This window comes from Geotrypetes seraphini, chromosome 1, assembly GCF_902459505.1.
Source record: "Geotrypetes seraphini chromosome 1, aGeoSer1.1, whole genome shotgun sequence".
Lineage (NCBI taxonomy): Eukaryota > Metazoa > Chordata > Amphibia > Gymnophiona > Dermophiidae > Geotrypetes > Geotrypetes seraphini.
In genome coordinates this window covers 310,153,829-310,172,608 of record NC_047084.1, presented here as the reverse complement: position 1 = coordinate 310,172,608, position 18,780 = coordinate 310,153,829, and the positions used below count along the sequence as shown (strand labels likewise).

At 40.6% G+C, this 18,780-nt stretch overlaps 1 protein-coding gene across 34 annotated transcripts in view; it reads right to left on the bottom strand.

Annotated features, from left to right (window-relative positions):
- The window catches only part of ANK2 (ankyrin 2), a 958,369-nt gene that overhangs the window by 230,980 nt on the left and 708,609 nt on the right, over positions 1–18,780 (bottom strand). For all 34 annotated transcript variants that reach the window (XM_033955859.1, XM_033955893.1, XM_033955875.1 and 31 more), the window contains 2 exons: positions 15,406–15,603; positions 1,338–1,436 (listed from right to left, as the gene is read on the bottom strand). In XM_033955859.1, the coding sequence (XP_033811750.1) occupies positions 1,338–1,436; positions 15,406–15,603 (297 nt within the window). The remainder of the gene's footprint in view (positions 1–1,337; positions 1,437–15,405; positions 15,604–18,780) is intronic.

The window sequence follows — 18,780 nt, the reverse complement described above, 5'->3', positions numbered from 1 at the left end:
TGTAGGAGGGGCCTGAATTTTATTGGACTGACCACACACACATACCAGCAGAGGAGTGGGGCACCCTAGGGGACACTTCTGTGAACTTCACATTAAGGGTGCCAGATACACATCTCACCATAACCCTCATATATTATACGATGAGCCCTCAAAAACTTCCCCAAAACCTACTGTACCCACCTACCTACCACCCCAGTAGCCCAAATGTCTGCAGGTGTTACCCATATGGTAGTACAGTGGGTTTTGGTGGGCTCACATTTTCCACCACAAGTGTACTAATGGGTCCCCTTCTTTGCAGTCCACTGCACTGCCCACCAGGCTACTCCAGAGACCTGCTTGCAGTTCTACTAGGACCTGCCATACTATCTGCAGCTGTCAAAGAGACAGATATTTACTGTTTCATGCATATATTTTGGGGGTGGGAGGGGGGTCAGTGACCACTGAGGAAGCATGTGCGGGCCATATTTTTATCCCTGCAGTGGTCATCTGGTCAGTTTGGGTACTTTTTTGGCCCTTATTCTTTTTAAAAACAGGTCTAGCCCAAAACGTCCAAATTGTGACCTGGACATTTTATAAAATGTTTGATTATTGCTGTAAAATGTCCAAAAGCAAAGCTTGCCTTAATCCCACCCAAAACACGCATCTAGCATGCCCCCTTAAGATTTATAAATACTGGAGACAAAACGACCAGAAAGACATCTAGAAAGTCATTTTTTAAAATGTCCACTTGGACATTTTGAGCAATAAGATGTTGGTTTATGCCATCTTTGGACATCTATCTTTTTTGAAAATGAGTCCCTAATAATTTTATCAGTTTTAGTTTTTCTGTCTGACTGCACTTGTTCCATTGTAGAATGTATACCAATTTATGAATTTTTTATGTACATTGTGCACTCAAGTTGATACATGGATCTCATTCAATTTCTATAATATTCTCTTAGGCTTCAGCGACTGGCGTCATGATTGTTGCTGTTGACCGGATCTACCCAGATCTGGCGAGACCTGGACAACAGCAACAATCAATTTCTATGATGTTGGTTATATTTTATTTGTATGTTTTTGAACTGTGTATTTTAATCTTCAGTATAAGTACTCCTGATGCAGCCCAAGAACGGGCAAAACGTGGCCCACATCAGGTACTTTTAAGGAACTTTGGTTCTGGAAATTTGAATAAAGAATTTTATTGATACATCTATTTAGGTTCTGTTCTTATCATCTGCTTGGTTGTGGATCTGTGAGGCCTCTTTCTGAATTCTTGGTAAAAGTATGAAATATTTTCTTAACATGTTCCATTGCTTCAAAACCCCCAGCTATAAATGTCACATATATTCAATTACCTTGGTCTGAGAATCCAAGTTTGCACCATTATTTGCCAGTATGTCAGCTACATTCACTTTGTCTTCCTGGGCTGCAAGGTGTAAGGCAGTCAATCCATTCTGTAAATGGATTTACATATAACCTGTGAGAAACTGGCACAACAAGGAAGATATAAATCCTATCGTTTATGGTAGTATATCTACTATTGTCTCCTGTTTAAAGGCTAACTTTTAGATCAAGAGGTTTTTATACTTTTAAAAGCATGTCTGCTCTATTATATCAGAGGTGGAAGCTACAGATCTCAAGTGTTCACTGTCAATTACCAGAACTAATCTTGGTATATTGACTTTTCTGGTGAACTATCATTGATCTAAGTGCTTCCACTTTTTCTTTTACTCTTTATTTTTATATATATATATTTTATATATTTATTTATATTTTATATATATATATTTTATTTATATATATTTTATATATTTATATATATTTTATATATATATATTTTATATATATATATATATATATATATATATAAAAACAAAGAGTAAAAGAAAAAGTGGAAGCACTTAGATCAATGATAGTTCACCAGAAAAGTCAATATACCAAGATTAGTTCTGGTAATTGACAGTGAACACTTGAGATCTGTAGCCTCCACCTCTGATATGATAGAGCAGACATGCTTTTAAAACTATAAAAACCTCTTGATCTAAAAGTTAGCCTTTAAACAGGAGACAATAGTAGATATACAACAAGGAAGATAGCCATACCATCATTGGCGTAGCGAGGGTAAGAGGCGCCTAGGGCAGTGGCACCCCCTTCCCCGCTCTCCTCTCTGTGTCTCCACTCCCTCCTGCCATGTGCGCGCACCTGTGCCCATTCCCTTTTCTTCCCTGTACCTCTTTAACATTTGGGATGCGAGCAGCAACCCCTACCTGCTGCTCACACCAGTGTCAGCTCTTCCTGTAATGTCACTTCCCAGGTGCGGGTCCAGGAAGTGACATCAGAGGAAGAGCCAATGCTGGTGTGAGCAATAGATTGGGGTTGCTGCTCGAAACCTGAATTTTAAAGAGGTATAGGGGAAGGGAAGGGGCACGCATGTGTGTGGTAGTGGGTGGGAGTGGGGTGGGGGAAGGAGTTGGGGAGGCAGAGAAAAGAATGGTTGACGGTGCCTCAACCAAGATGGCGCCGGGGTCAGACCTCTCCCCCCTTACTATGCCACTGCATACCATCATTCTCAGGGGGAAAAATACATATGACTTGACTAGATCACAGAATAGAAAAAAAAATTTTCTTAAAATGATATCTACCTGCTGATGAAAACAGAACCAGCAGTGGAGAATACCTTTTCATTATAGGGAAAGGGAAGGGAATGGGATTGGGATTGGGATTGGGACTTGATGCAGTATGCACATAAAACAGCATCAATTTTCAAAGAGGATACAAATTTTGCAGATGAAAATTATTCCATCGAACCTTCAAGAACAAATTTATACCTGAGGGACTTCATAAATCTCAACCCCCAACCCCAGCTCCATCCTCAGAAACAACTTCTGTTTGCCACAAGTTAAAGTATTGCAAAATGGCACCTCAAACATACTTTTTTCCCTCATATACTCTATGCAGTTTTACAACAAACACCTTTATCAAATGCATACCCAATAAACTTCTTGTTCTCACCCGGCGAATTATGGCAAATGTTCTGATGCTCATAGAATTCCATTGAGCATTGGAGCATTTACCTCACCGACCTACGGTAGAAAGTTAGAAACCTCTTGTATTTATTTGGCTGTTCATTTTATTTCATGATTCATTTATATTTTGTAGTTGTGCTGAGCACTAGCACAATGGCCTTGAATGGTGTGGGTGAGTGAATAGGAGGTAGGGTGCAGTTCACCACTATAAGATCATTTAATATGCTTTTTCAGTCGTTCTTGTTGGTGTCTGTTGGACATCTGATTTTTCCTTAGCAGTCAGAGAACATAGTTTGTTGGAACTAGAGAATGACACGGTGACAAAATTCATCACCATTCCCGTCCCTGCGGATAACCGCGGGAAACCATCTTCATGTCATTCTTTAAGGAGAGAGGGAAGAATCAGAGTATGAATGGCCACAACCACTGACCCGCAAGCTTTGCTTTGAAGAATGCTGGTGTAGAAGGATTGAGGTTGAGATAGACACTACAGAATGACAGTCTCTGGTATCCAGAGCAGATATTGTGATGTCATAATGCTCATTCCACCAGTGCCTAAGAGCCAATCACATCAGTGATGTCACAATGGCTTCATTATCCTTGGCTCACATAAGAATCAGAGTATGAATGGCCACAACCACTGACCCGCAAGCTTTGCTTTGAAGAATGCTGGTGTAGAAGGACTGAGGTTGAAATAGACACTAGAAAATGACATGGGATTATTTCCTGCGGTTATCCGCGGGGACGGGAACGGTGATGAATTTTGTCACCGTGTCATTCTCTAGTTGGAACAATATGATAGTGTGAACAAGCATTTGTTAGATTGTAGGAGGGGCAAGGTGGTGAATCTGTTGGATGAAAGGGCAAAGGAGGAAAGGAGAGTGAAGGGTGAGGGTCCGATCCATTTTTTGATTCGTGGCAATTTCGTCAATGAGCTGATTCTTCCGTTCCAAGGTAATCAATTTGGTGTCCATTGCTGACATTTTCTCAGTGAGATTAATAATCTCGTGCTTAATATACTTTATGTCATCTTTGCTCTCAGACAGCATGTTAGAGATGAGTTGTAAGTGATCCGACACCGTAAGCTCAGGATCTGCACGTGGCCTGCTCACATCGCCCTTGATAGGGGATGGTGGATCTTGTTTCGACCTGAAGTGCCGGCAAAAGCAGCCTCAATTTTGCCCTGCTTGGGAATAGGCATCGTTCCAGCAATGAATAGTGCGATATATTCTGTAGAAAGCGGGTGTAAATGTAAAAATAGTGGAGCCGTCAGCGGGAGCTCGTGTCTCAAGCCTCCATATTGATTTGGCTCTCTAGTGCCCCCCCCCCCCCCACAAACACACACACACACCCACCCCTGAAGTTGTACTATTTAAATTTACCTAAAGAAGATCGTTTTGGTTAATTACAGAGCATTTATTGCCTTTCGGGATCATTCTAATTTTAATAAAAGATATTTTGAACTAAAATTAATCCCTTTATCATCAATTTCAACTCCTACATTCCAGATATAGTATTCATAGTTTACATGTTCACATTATCGAAAAAATGAAGCTGGCAGATTGTTTCTCACAGGCAATTAGCATTCAGACACCATCTGGAAGTCAGAATAAGTTACATGTAACACTTAAGAGGTTAAATTATGTTCAAAACATCTAACAAAACCATTTGGAAATGGAACCTGATGATTTCCCCATTCTTTTGTCATGATATAAGGATGCCACTCTACAGGGGTTCAGCTGATCTGGTTCTAAACCTCCAATCTCTAGAGTTTAATATTCTACCCTTTTAAGAAGAAACATGCAATAAAAGGAGTGGATAAATTGTCCTTTATTTCTCAAGGCAGTTTGAACTTGATCATGTTCCTACGGAAATTCAAGATGGCATCAGAGTAGACTTCATCAGAAGAGGCTCCTGCACTGTCGGCATGAATATACTGATCTTAACTTTAACTGAGAAGTTATTCTCTTTTCTGCAATGCTGAAATGCAGGGGAAAACAGAGGAGTGATCTTCCTGCCTCCTTTGCCTCTTCACTGCCATGCCAAACAGCAATTACATCTTTTGCTGTTCCAGTTGGATTGGGCGCTTCTGCTGACCGAGCTGCTGATTGGGCAGACCTCAGACTTGGACGGCGAGGTGTCACTTAGCCCTTTGGGTCCTGGAGTTCCTCCACATCCCGGGAGGATGTCAGGTACGCCGACAGTGCTACATGAAGTGCTGGATTTGTTCTCTCCATTGAGCACACTGATCTCACCCCTGACCCTGGAGGAAATTTGAGATTCGACGAGTTTGCATCGACTAGCATCATTGAGTAGAGGACTCTGTTATCAGAGAGCGATAGGAACGGGGGAAATTCAATTTTTCAGATTCTTGGAGTCTGCTTCCTCGTTTATTCCCCTTTTTACCCCTCTGATAAGACCAGCGGTAATCGATATGGAGGCAATATGGGGAGGGGAATGAGCACTTACATAAGGTATGCACCCATTTTATTTCCTTGACTCAAAATTCTGTAATACAGAATTGAAGTAATGTAGTAAATGAGCGGCTGAGAAGGTATAATCTTATAATTTTTGCTGATGTATAGGATCTTTATGTTGTGCAAATCCTGAAATATGTATGTAATACTATGAGCCACCTTGGATAAAGGCGAATTAAAAATATTTTAAATAAATAAATAAAATGTTAGATGGATATTGGAGAAGAGCAAAGAATACAAAAGACCTTTATTGCTTCATTGACTACAGCAAAGCTTTTGACTGTGTGGAACTCTATTGCAAATGGGAATACCCAAACACATAATTCAGCTGATAGACAGCCTATATGAAAATCAAGAAGCAGCAGTGAGAACTGAATATGGTAACACAGATTGGTTTAAAAATTGGTATAAAAAATTGGTTTAAAAATTTTGAAGAATGGACAGTATAGAAAATCGGTCTCGGATATATAAATTTCTTCTACTCAACAACTGAAAGATAAAAATATGTTAACTAGAAAAATTGAAAATCTGGAAAATGCTAATAGGAGCTTAAATTTGAGATTGATAAACTTCCTGGTTTCCAGGTTACAATCTTCTAAGGAATTATTTCAACTATTTTTAACTTAAAATATCCTGAGACTAATGTTCCACCATTACAGAAGTTGTACTATTTTTTTTTTTTTTGATAGGTGATTTTGAAACACGCCAGCGACAGGAGAACAAAGCATGCCTCATGCACATACAGACGAGGGCGCAAGGCTAAAATCTTGCATCGCTTTTCCGCTGTGGCTTTGGTGTAGTCAGCAGAGATATAGATGGTTTGACCCTGCCAATCAAGTTTACGGAGAGTCTTCATCTTGTCCAGGATCGTCGCCACATGAGGGAAGCGCAGCAATTTCATTACCACCGGTCACGCCCGCTGTGATGCAGAAGGAGATTTGGTCGGTACCCTGTGGGCCCTCTCCACCTCCAAGGCACTGTCAAACTTAAGGAGAGCACCTTGGGGAGCCAATCTTCAAAACATTTGCAAGCATCAGGGCCTTCAATCCCCTCATGTAAGCCGCTGATACACAGATTATATCTGTGACTGCAATTACCAAGGTCTTCCAGGTGAACCTCCAGCATGTGCAGGGCTTTCCGATCCATTTTTTGATTTGTGGCGATTTTGTCAATGAGCTGACTCTTCTGTTCCAAGGTAATCAATTTGGTGTCCATTGCTGACATTTTCTCAGTGAGATTAATAATCTCGTGCTTAATATCCTTTATGTCATCTTTGCTCTCAGATAGCATGTTAGAGATGAGTTGTAAGTGATCCGACACCGTAGCTAACTGGGTAATAGGCTAGCTTAACACAGAGCTTCTAGAAAACCAAAGAAGGTGAAATGTAGCATGGTATCACATCTGTTTTCCTAGTTTCTTTTTACTGACGCAGGAGTGCGCTTGCATGGTTGCTTCTCTGCATCCAACCATCAGAGAGGCTCATTCCTAGTCTGGGATCCTGGTTTTGCAGGTTAAGCAGATAAACCAAGTTTCATTTTTTAGCAGCATGAGTCTCCAAGCTGACTTTATTGTACTGGCAATAATTAATGAAAAGGGCAAAGCTCTTGCTTTTCAGATGACAGGATCCCCATTTATTTTGCAAAAACATAAATAGGCGTAGCTCTGGTGAACAGATGCACAGCTGACAAGGGAGTACAATTCTTTTTCTATCTTAAATCTTAGTATGGCTCTATGCATGTATGCAACTATAAGTTTGTATCCCTGTCCTATTACTTGTGTGACAATATGCTGTTCTGTGTATTCCATGCATGCAAGTCCAGCTGAATTTTTGCACATTTGCTCAGATTGTACAGCAGGATGTTGTTTAAGATACATGAATGCTGTGGTAGATGTTAATTGGTTAATATGTTTTGTGTATGCTACTATAAGGGAAATGGAGGTTATTAATTAGAAGGGAGGAATTTTTATGGCATTGCATCATATGCAAACATGGCAAATTTTGTTTGTGAAGCTATCAGGTTTGCATAGCAACAATTGCTATGCAACTCTATCCCAAAATCATCTGTCAGGAGGGAGTATAGTCTTTGTGCTACCAAATGCTGCTAAAAGGAAAATGCCATGGCCTGACACATAGAAGAAATTACTGTAGTTTTTGGCTAAAGTATGCATGAGCAACTAAAAAGAGCTACTGCAGAGGCCTTTCACCCAGACACAGCTCATTCTATAGGGGCCAATGAAAACAGAGATAGCTCTAACATTAGATGAAGTAAGGTGGTCTCCTTAGGCAGCAAACATTTTGGGATGGCAGCAAATGCCCCAAACATACTAGTTATTGTTTACAGTTTATTTAAAATTTGATAAAAATGCTTAAGAAAATCTTCTAAGTGCTGTACAATTTAAAATAAGGGTACAAAAAGTTCACAAAAATGTACATTAATGCAAATAAAATTTTCATTAAATACAGAAGACTTACATAACATTCAATAGAGAGTGACTAACTGGTACAAATGGAATGGAGGGGCAGAACTCCAATATAATAAAGAGAGGTTACATAAAAGAGGAGAATGAAAGGAGGGGGACAAGCCTGAATGAGAGTAAAATTTGAAGAATGGCAGAAAGATATGATGGAACAACCTCATTGGTAGACTTCATATACTAAAGGAAAGTAGAATTAGTTTTCAAATGTGTCCTTAAATAGGAAGGTTTTAAGAGACAACTTAAATTTGGCTAATATAAATTCCTCTCTAAGATAATTAGGAATTGGCCACCTCACTTCATTTCCAATAAAACCCTATAGAGTACTTTTATTACCAGCCATATGGCTTATGAGCACACACTTTTACACTACACATGTTGTTGTTGTTAGGTGCCATCGACTTATGCTCGAGTCCTAGCGACTTGATGAATTGCAGATCTAAAAAGAAATTGGTTTTGTGCTAGTCTGGAAAGATCCTCCAGTGTCATCCCCATGATTGCAGGTCACCCTCTTTGCCTGGTTCCTTTGATCTTCCCAAAAATGATGTCCTTCTCCAGTGATCTCTCTCTTCTGATGGTGTGATCAAAATAAGACAGTCATAACTTCATCATTTGGGCTTTGAGTGACATAGCCAGTTTAATCTCTTCCAGAATTTATTTGTTATTTCTTCTGGTGGTCCACAGCAAGCCTAAAATCCTTCTCCAGCACTAAAGCTCAAATGAGTCAATCTTTTTTCTGTCTTCTTTCTATAGTGTCCAGCTTTTGCATCTGTATCTGTCCACTGAGAAAATGAGTGTGTGGACAGGTCTGATCTTCATTTGGAGTGTTACCTCCTTGCCTTTGATTACTTTGCTGAGAACATTCATTAAAGAGCGACCAATGCTAGTTGCTTCTTTGTTTACAAAAGAGCCCAGGAGATTGAAATCCTTTAAAACTTCTATTCTATTGCCTTCAAGATCAAAATCTTCATCATTTTCCATATTCATGATCTTCGTCTTGTTTATGTTCAGTTCCAATCCCATGTTATGACTTTCAGCTTTGACTTTTCTCAGTAGATATAGCATGTCTTTTTTGCTGCTGTTCATGAGTTTTGTATCATCTACAATTAGCGGTGTCCAACCTTTTGGCTTCCCTGGGCCACACTGGCCGAAAAAAATGTTTATGGGGCTGCAGAAAAGCTGCAGGAAGACAGAGGAGGGAGCCAGCAAAATGGTAAACACCCGGGGGCAGCAGAGGAAAACATGGCATCGCCCTCGACCGGGGCTGCACAAAATACTTCACAGGGCCGCATGCAGCCCTTGGGCCACAGGTTGGACACCGAGGTGGTGTTTCTGAGGACCATATAATTGATTTGATTAATATGTGAAGATGAGCCACAGGTGCACCAATTAAATATTGTTTCATCATTGGAATATCTTAGATTTAGGCTCTCATGAACGTAATACTGAAGATAAGTGCTTAAGATAAATGCTTTCTAACCACTGCATCTTCAGAGGTACTTCCTATTTTTGCATTGAAGTCCCCCACAATGATCAGAAGATCTTGTTTCGGAATTTGATCTATTACATTATAAAGTTGTTCATAGAACAATTCTACATCCTTATCTTCTGTGCCTGTCGTTGGAGCATATACTTGGATCAAAGTGACATTGATTGGCTTTCCCTGCATATGGTTTGACATAACTCTATCACTGATAACATTGTACTTTAGTACCGTCTTTGAAAGCTTATTATTGAGCATGAATACCATGCCATTTTTCCTGTGCTTCATGACCAGAGTAGCAGATCCAATGCTCGTTTGATTGAAAATGACCCTGTCCTGTTCATTTCAGCTCGCTGATCCCTATCAAATCTGGTTTGTTTTTTTTGGCCATTTGATCTTTAAACAATTTCTAGTTTTCCTTGATACATGCTTCGCACATTTCATGTTCCTATGTTGAGAATATTTTTACAGCTTCTGATCTCCCTTTTCTGTCCAGCAATATCATCATCAGGATGTTCTGGCGGCTTTGATCCGTCATCTTCATAAACACTGGGCATATTGTGGGAGATGGTCAGCTCTTCCCTAGTAGTATGGTGAGTGCCTTCTGACCTAGGGGACCATCTTCCAACACTACATGTTGATTCTTTATGTCTCATCATCATCAAGTTTTCTTGGTAGAATACAGAAGAAGTTTGTCGAGCCTTTCTTCTGTGCAGTATAAATTTGATATGTCGCCATTGTTGCATCAGATGCGATCCTCCACCTCCAACACTGTTCATCTGCTGCTACCCAGATGGATGATACAAAATTAGTCTGACATCTTCGCTGAAACCTGTCTGCCTTGGGGGGGACCCTGCTAAGTAGTGAAACTACTTAAATGAAATAGCTTTCAGCTTCTCAGATGTGCACAAATCCCAATGGCACGTCAAGCCCATGTACCATGACTGCAGTCTGCACATGTACAGAATGAAAATAAGAGAAAAAGGGGCTTCTGGTTTTAGATATTTATAAAATGTACATTCAGGTGTACATTTTTCAGTTAATTATTTGTTCTTTGGTGGTACACCACAGTTTTTGTGGTACTGGTACTATTCAATACTACTTTTTCTTGTTCAATCAAAGATATACATTTGTGCAGTTGAGGCGCTGTCATTGTAGAAAAGGCATATACAGTATACACAGTGAACAGGGCAGGATTAACCAATAGGACAAGTAGGCACGTGCCTAGGGCCCAAAATGGTCAGGGGGGCCCGATGAAGGAGGGCATCAATATTGTTTTTTCCAAACGGTGATGGGCCCCTCCAGCATGGATCGGCAACGTGGGCCCCTCCCCCCGATCGTGGGCCCCACCCCGATTGGCAACGCAGCCCTCCCCATCGACAGAAAGTAAGACAAGCAAGCAACGCGGGTATGAAAGGCAACGGGAACTGTAATTGTGCAAGTGGTGCTGCTTGCCCAAAGCTTCCCTCTGACACAGCTTCCTGTTTCCGCCTAGGCGCATGGTGGGGTGGGGTGGGGCAGGGGGCCCAGTGTATTTGTGTGCCTCGATGAATTAATCCTGCCCTGACCAGTGAATGGTCCAAAGCAGGGTTAGGGGAAGGATGAGAGAGCACTAGAAAAAAGTGTGGCTCAATGGGAAAGCTTTTGGACCCGGTTATTGGCAGTCTCGCATTCAGCCTCTGTGAAACAGTCATTGGGGGTTTTTCATGGCACACAGGACACTTTAAACTCCAGTGCAGCTGCAGCGGGTATGGGCTAGTAATTCTAATTTATGCTGGTCCTGCCTTGATATGCTTGGCTTTTCGTCACAGGCTCTATCATCAGCTCACTGGCTACCCATAGGCAAACGTTTTGTCTTCATAGGCCTGATGCTAGTTTTCAAATCCTTGTACAACCTGGCACCAGGCTACATGACAACCAAGCTTCCTCCATGTGTGCCAAATAGGTCCCTCTGCTCCCAGGATGATATACGCCTCAAAACGCCCCCTGGTCATGCCCCCTTCAACTGCAAACTGCCAAATGATGCTCTACTCCCATGTCATACCAAGCCAATGGAATCAACTGCCCCCACAGATTAGATCCCTTGAAGGTCTCCTCAACTTTAGGAAAGCAATAAAAACATCACCTAACTCCCCTACCTACGGCCGATGAATTACAAAGAAATTTATATTGGTACTAGATTCTCAGTATGTGTCGTGTCGGGATATAAACTTGTATTGCTAAATCTTGCACTGTAACTATGGCAAATGTAACCTGTAAAGTGTATATTATATATATTGGTATGTGTTGAGTTAGGGTAAAACTTGTATTGAAAAAAACCTGCATTGTAACCATGGCAAATTGTAACCGGTATTTGGTATTAGATCCCTAGTATGTGTCAAGTTAGGTTAAAAACTTGTATCGAAATAACTTGTACTGTAACCATGGCAAATTGTAACCTGTTAACTGTTTATTATGAATGTTAACCTGTAACCCGTTCTGAGCTCTTTGGGGAGAACGGGATAGAAAATGAATTACATAATGTTTTTTTTAATTTATTGCCCTTGCTTGCAGTTATTTTGGAGTCAGACGTATGCTAATATTATGAAACTTATTAAAAATGAGGAGCCCCTTTCTTTTACATAGTAACATAGTAGATGACAGCAGATAAAGACCCGCATGGTCCAACCAGTCTTCCCAACCTGATTCAATTTAATTTTTTTTTCCTTCTTCTTAGCTATTTCTGGGCAAGAATCCAAAGCTCTGCCTGGTACTGTGCTTAGGTTCCAACTACTGAAGTCTCCGTCAAAGCTCACTCCAACCCATCTACATCATCCCAGCCATTGGAGCCCTCCCCAGCCCATCCTCAACTAAACGGCCATATACAGACACAGACCGTGCAAGTCTGCCCAGCACTGGCCTTAGTTCTTCAATATTTTTGAAATCTGGTGTCCTGGGTCACCTCAGTAGGGCAGAGATCTCCCTTTTTTACCTATTAATTATCTCCTTTTGGAAGGATTTTAGCAGGGTTAGCCATTGTGCATGGTGGGAAAGTGCATGCCTGACTTAGAGATACGAACAGTTTTGGCTAATAGAGCTCGTTGCCACTCTAAATGCTTGCTGAAATGGTACCCTATAGTGGTGTATCTTTCTCTGTAATGTTTCTTGGGGCTGGTTGTTACTTAACAGTTGTTGTATACATGTACATACATGTACATTTATTTTTAATGTTTTGAACATGTTGCTGTTATTGTTGTTTCATCTTGTTTTACACTGTATGTTTGGATTTAAAGTTTAAATAAACAATGACTTAAAAAAAAACACATAACTTTCTTTATTTTTGCTATGCAGGTGCTCTATTGATGTTCATTTGTTAAAACCTAAAATAAGAAGCTCTGGCTATACATCTGTTTCCAATCCTGCTAATAATGTGCCTAAGTGTCCTCTTTGGTTCTCCTGTAGAGGTCTTTGGGTGATTCCTAATGCAGTTGTTATGAGAAAGGAAGTATGGAGAAAGAGGACATTTAAGATAAGCTGTGTTGGGAGTGGCATAAGCTACCTGAGGAATTTAGGGGGGTGGAGTTGGGTTGGATTTAGGAAAGCAGTGAAAGCACTGCTGTTTTCCTTGATGCTATGTTAACTGCGTTTTGTGATGCCAAGGAGGGGTTATATACATTTTTATACATAAATAATTTAGGGATGTACATTGATTACATTTCTTGACTGGACGATTGATCACATAATCCAAATGTAAAAGAGTTGCCATGCCATTATTAGTTCAAAAATCCCATTAAATTCACCAGAACCAAGTATTATTTCAGCATATAAAAATATATTGGGGTTAGGTCATGAAGCATCAAATTGGTATAAAATACTGGTCCATTTAGAGCAAAGAAAATGAAACATTGATGGTTTACGTGACATACGTATAGTCAAGGAAACTAATGGTGTCTATATCGGATGATCATTGGCAATTTGTGTTCCTTATATGCATCCAATGTAGTCAATCTGCCTCCATGAAACAATCACTATTATTTGTAATCAAATGTGTAATATGGACTCCTGTTAGATTACAAAGCAAAACAAAGTAAAATCCAACGGGTCTGCAGTAAAAGGCAAACACAAAAACCAAGGAAAAGACTGCAGAATGGAATGTACAAGATACAGGAATCTTTTATTTAAAAAAAACAACCAAAAACCAAAAACATACAAAATTGTAATCCTGAAAATGGCTCTCATGGGTCTGTATTCCATGTACATGAGAGCCACTTCTAGGATTACAAGTTTGTTTGATTTTTTAAATAAAAGATTCCTGTATCTTGTACATTCCATTCTGCAGTCTTTTCCTTGGTTGTGGTGCTCCTGTTAGATTAAAGAAAATTAATTCAGAATATCTCCTCTACGTTGGCCTTGTGGACAAGAAAAAGGAATGCTAGATCATATGTTATTCTATTGTCCCTTGGTTCATAACTTCTGGCAACAGGTGTGGAATCACATTCAAACATTATTACATATAAATGTCCCCCTTGACTTATGCTAATGTGATCTTTAACCTCTTTGCTTCTGTTGATATCACTAATATTCATAAAAGACTGGTAGCTATACTTACTCCTGTAGCAATCCAAACCATTTTGAAAACCTGGAAAAATGCATCCTTGTTGTCTTTCCAATTTTGGTGGAATTCAGTGTGTTTAGTTGGGAAATATGAGATAAAGGGGCCAAATTTAGATCATTATTACATTACATTACATTACGGATTTCTATTCCGCTTATACCTTGCAGTTCAACGAGGATTACAAAAGATTTGACTGGACATTTTCCAGTGAAGATCACATTACAGAAGATTTGACTGGACATTTTCCAGTGAAGATACAATTTTTATTTTTTTTTTAAGGGGGGGTAGCTGGATAGAATCCTAGGGGAACTTACGGGTTGGATAGTAAACTGACAGTGCCGAACTGTGTGATATTAGCAAATGGAATACAGTTAGAATGGGGAAAGATTACAATCTATTTTAGGGGTCTGTTTACTTGGAAGGTGTTTAGGTGGGATATTTGGGGGAGAATTATCTGGAAGTAGGTGAATTAACTGGAGGTAGGTGAAGAGGGGTTAGGATATTTGGATGAATTTTTTGAAAAGCAGGGTTTTGATTTCTTTTCGGAATGTTTTGAGGTCGTCCGATGTTGTCAGCAGATTATGGGCGCCTATTTAAGAGTTTGCAGATAATAGTTGAATTATAGTGAAAGAATGGAGATGTATGCATGTAGATGTGGATGGATGTTGGTTTTTCACCCTCTGCAAATGGGATGGGCGAGGGTGGGGGTAGGGAGTTTCATTTCAAGGATTTCGCCTTTTAATATCCTACGTTTGTGTTAATAGTGTTATGAGCAATTTGTTTAATATGTTTCTCCTGCTTTATTGTATGTTACTATATAAAATTTTGGCACTGGAAAGAAATTTAGTATGTTTAGCATGTGTAGCCCTACCAAAAATAAAATTTGGTAATTTTATTTGTATGATCATCTTCCTCAGGGCCGCAACAGGCAGGAAGAAGGAGCAGCAGAAGAAAGGGGCTGCCGACATGCCCGGAGAGATAAGAGGAGATACCGGGAGAAAACAAGGACAGAGGGGAGAAGTTAACTTGCATTTTAAAAAAGTAACATGATTAAACCCTTCCTTTACTAACGCGATGCTCAGGTTTTAGTGCCGGCAGCAGTGGTAACTGCTCCGACGCTCATAGAATTCCTATGAGCGTCGGAACAGTTACCACCACTGCCGGTGCTAAAACCTGCGCAATGCATTAGTAAAAGAGGGGGTAAGTTATTAATGCATTAAATTTGCAGCCCTAAAATACATAAATGTTCACAGTTTTCTGGACCTATACTAGTGATTATTAGCAGCCTTAAACTCCAGGTCCATCAAGTGCTACATACTTTGAATTATGAAGTTTCCATAGGTACTTCTACAGTAACAAAGCGATTACCTTTGTTCCCACATGGATGTTGGCCTCTTTATCCAGAAGAAGTGCCACCATGTCTGCATGACCTTCTTGAGAAGCCAAGTGAAGCGGTGTGACTCCTTGCTTTGTCACAATATTAGTCTCAGCTCCATAGTCCAGCAAAGTAGTTGCTATCTGCATTTGGTTCTTCTTAGCAGCAATGTGCAGAGGGGTATAACCGTTCTAAAACCAACCATCCAACAGACTATTTATTAGGAAAAAACAGCATTAATTAAGGAACACTTATTAAGCACATTCAAGCAACAGTTGGTATATGGCTCTCAACACTAAAATATAGATTTTTTTTTAAGTAGGCATATAACAAACATTAAGAAAGCTATTTACCAACAGCCAATCAAGCCAATCAGGGACTTCCTTAGGCTACTCCCAAGGGAGGAGCCTGAGGCACCTGAGACAATCAGGGCCTTAGGCCTCTCCCCATGCATCACATGATGCACCGGGGAGGGGCATAATGCCCAGGTAGATGCTTTGCTGGAGTTCGGAGGAGCAGGAGGGACTGAGCTCCTGCTCCTGCTCCCAACTTAAGGTACAGGGAGGGGGCATCGGGCATCCCTCCTGCCATTTTTTTTTCGGGGGAAAAGAAGAGGGACTGATGGCAGGAGCGAGTAGGAATCCCTCCTGCCATAATTTTGAGGTGGTTGCGGCTGCAGCGGGCGGCGGTGGGGGGTATTTTTTTTTTGGGGGGGGGTTCATGGAGGGAGGAACTGTCTATTGTATGCTAAAATGTACAGCGCTGCGTATAGCTTTTCATCACTATAGAAATATAAATAGTGGTAGGGGGAGGGGGCACCTTGTTGCATGGGGGGCTTTTTTAAAAAAAAAAATGTTTTAATTGGGCAGTTATTTTGCCTGATAAGAGGCTGCTTCTCCTGTCACTACTGTCAGGGCTCTGCCCCGACTCAATCGCTCACTGAGTCAGGAGTTTGCATGCAAATGATTTGCACCTCCGTGCAAATGATTTGCACCTTCCTGTCTTATATCCATCTTTCACGATTAACTATACTTCTATTTTTCTTCCTCCTTTTCAAATCTCTCTAGTTTTCATCTCTTCTCTTTTCTTCCCTCCCCTTCCTTTTTTTCCCTTTTCTTTTCTCTTCTTTCCTCCCTTCTCTCCCTACCACTGTGTGCTCACCATTCCTTTCCTTCCCCTTTCTGTCACCATCTCCCTTTTTTTTCCCATCCATATTTCCAAAATCTGGTCCTCTCAAAGATAACCATAACCTCCTCCCCCCCCCCCCAATCTGCACCTCTTTCTCCCAGCAAATCTTCCTGTGATCCTCTCCTCCCTCCCTCTTTCCATGGTTGGGTATCTTTTTTTTCTCTCTCTCCTCAGTCCCTCACTCTTTCCATGGTTGGGTATCTATCCTTCCTCCTTCCCTCCATGGTCAGGTCAGGTTTGTCGCTCTTTCCCTCCTTCTAACAAACCTTTTATTGTCTGCCAGCAATGCTAGTGATTAAAGTAGAGCACTACTGGCAGGCTCACTGGCTCCACAGCCTCTCACGATATCTTCAGTTCCTGCTACACCGAAATGGCTGATATAACTTCCTGTTCCGGTGTAGCAGGGCCTGATGATACCGCAAGAGATGAGCTTACGATAAAGTCCTTGTTTGACAAATCTTGTAATATAAATAAATCTCTTTCAAGAAAAACTAATGCTGAAAACAAATAAAATAAAATATCAAATCATACGTTACTCTAAAAATAGAAGACTTTGTCCTATATGTCATGTCTGTCTGCCCAAGTTAGATTGTAAGCTCTTCCATGCAGGGACCATCTATTAAATGCCAAATGTACAGCGCTGCATATGCCTTTCGCCACTATATAAGTGATAAATAGTAGGGAAGAGGGGATAGAACTACAGTTTAGTATTTTAAAGTTCAGAGGAAAGACATATGGAAAGAACAATAGGTACAATTAGAGAAAGGAATTTTGTGTAAGAACCGGACGTAGGCTGGATATCATTGGCTAAAGCACTAGAAATAGAGGAACCCTCTTCATCCCCACCCCAGTGGCTGCTTGGCCCCTAGCGGTAGTACTACAAGATTATCACTAGGGGTTGCAGGCACTATTTTGAACTCAAAGCCACAAGGGGTAGGAGTGACTTAGGCGCACTGCTACTTCATTCCACTACACCACCACAGATTGAGTTGGATAGGCTCAGGGATGGCCTATGTGGCAAGGGAGGAAGTTCTTTGAAGGAAGGGAATCTTAGCCATGGGTCTGGAGGAGGGCATGGATTAATATCATGAATAATGCCCTAGCTTGTCAGGCAATACTACTACTATTTATCATTTCTATAGTGCTGAAAGGCATATGCAACGCTGTACTGTACATTTAACATTCAATAGATAGTTCCTGCTTACAATCTAATTTGGACAGACAGACAGGATATGTCGGGGTTGGAGAGATTTTGGTAGAATGAAAGATACAATGTGCCTAGGTATTTGACAGTGAGTGGGAGTTAAGAGTTGAAAGCGGCTTCAAAAAAAGTGGGATATTAGCTTGGATTTGAATACTGCTAGAGACGGAGCATGACGTAATGACTCTGGCAGCCTGTTCCAGGCATATGGCGTGGAGGTGGAGGAAAGAGGCTTCTCTATTGTTATTGCTCTATCTAAGGCTCCTGCCCATTCGAGATAATGCCTGGAAGCATCAAAACACATGTTATCAGACTGTTTTCAGAGTTCAATGCAAGCTGCATTATTCAATTAACATAATAACGAATTACACTGTATGCATCTGCATGCTTTGTATCTTATTATTATACAACCCACATTGCGATTAACTAGTTATGTGTCACAATAAAATAGCACATGATTTTGACATTTATCATGTGCTAAGAGACAAATATTGCGTATTATTCATTTAATGCACTTTAGTAACTACTCCCTAAAGCTCACTGGAAAAAAAATATTCTATTTTACAATACAACCCTACTTCTCAATGAGAAGAAGGAAGAAGGCAGTTTGGGATAAAGTATTAGAAAGTAGAGAATGACACGGGAACAAAGTTTGTACCTGTGTCCCTCCCCTCCCCCCTCAGCCCTGTCCCCGCAGGCTCTGTCTCTGTCGCCACCCCATCCCCATGAACTCTGTCCCCATTTCCGTGGTCTCTCATTTGTACGTCTCAAGCAGTTATGATTTTAGATTTAAATCTTTTTATCAGAATATAAAAAGAGAAAAAATTCTTTACAACTATTTATAAATCACAAATAGAACCTTCCATTTGGTTCACAGTCATTCGAGCGCAAGACAAATGAGCTCAAGTTAATAGCACAGAAGACAAATGCACGCAGGTCTTTATAGCACAAGACAATGATCTGGTTTTGGTACAACCAG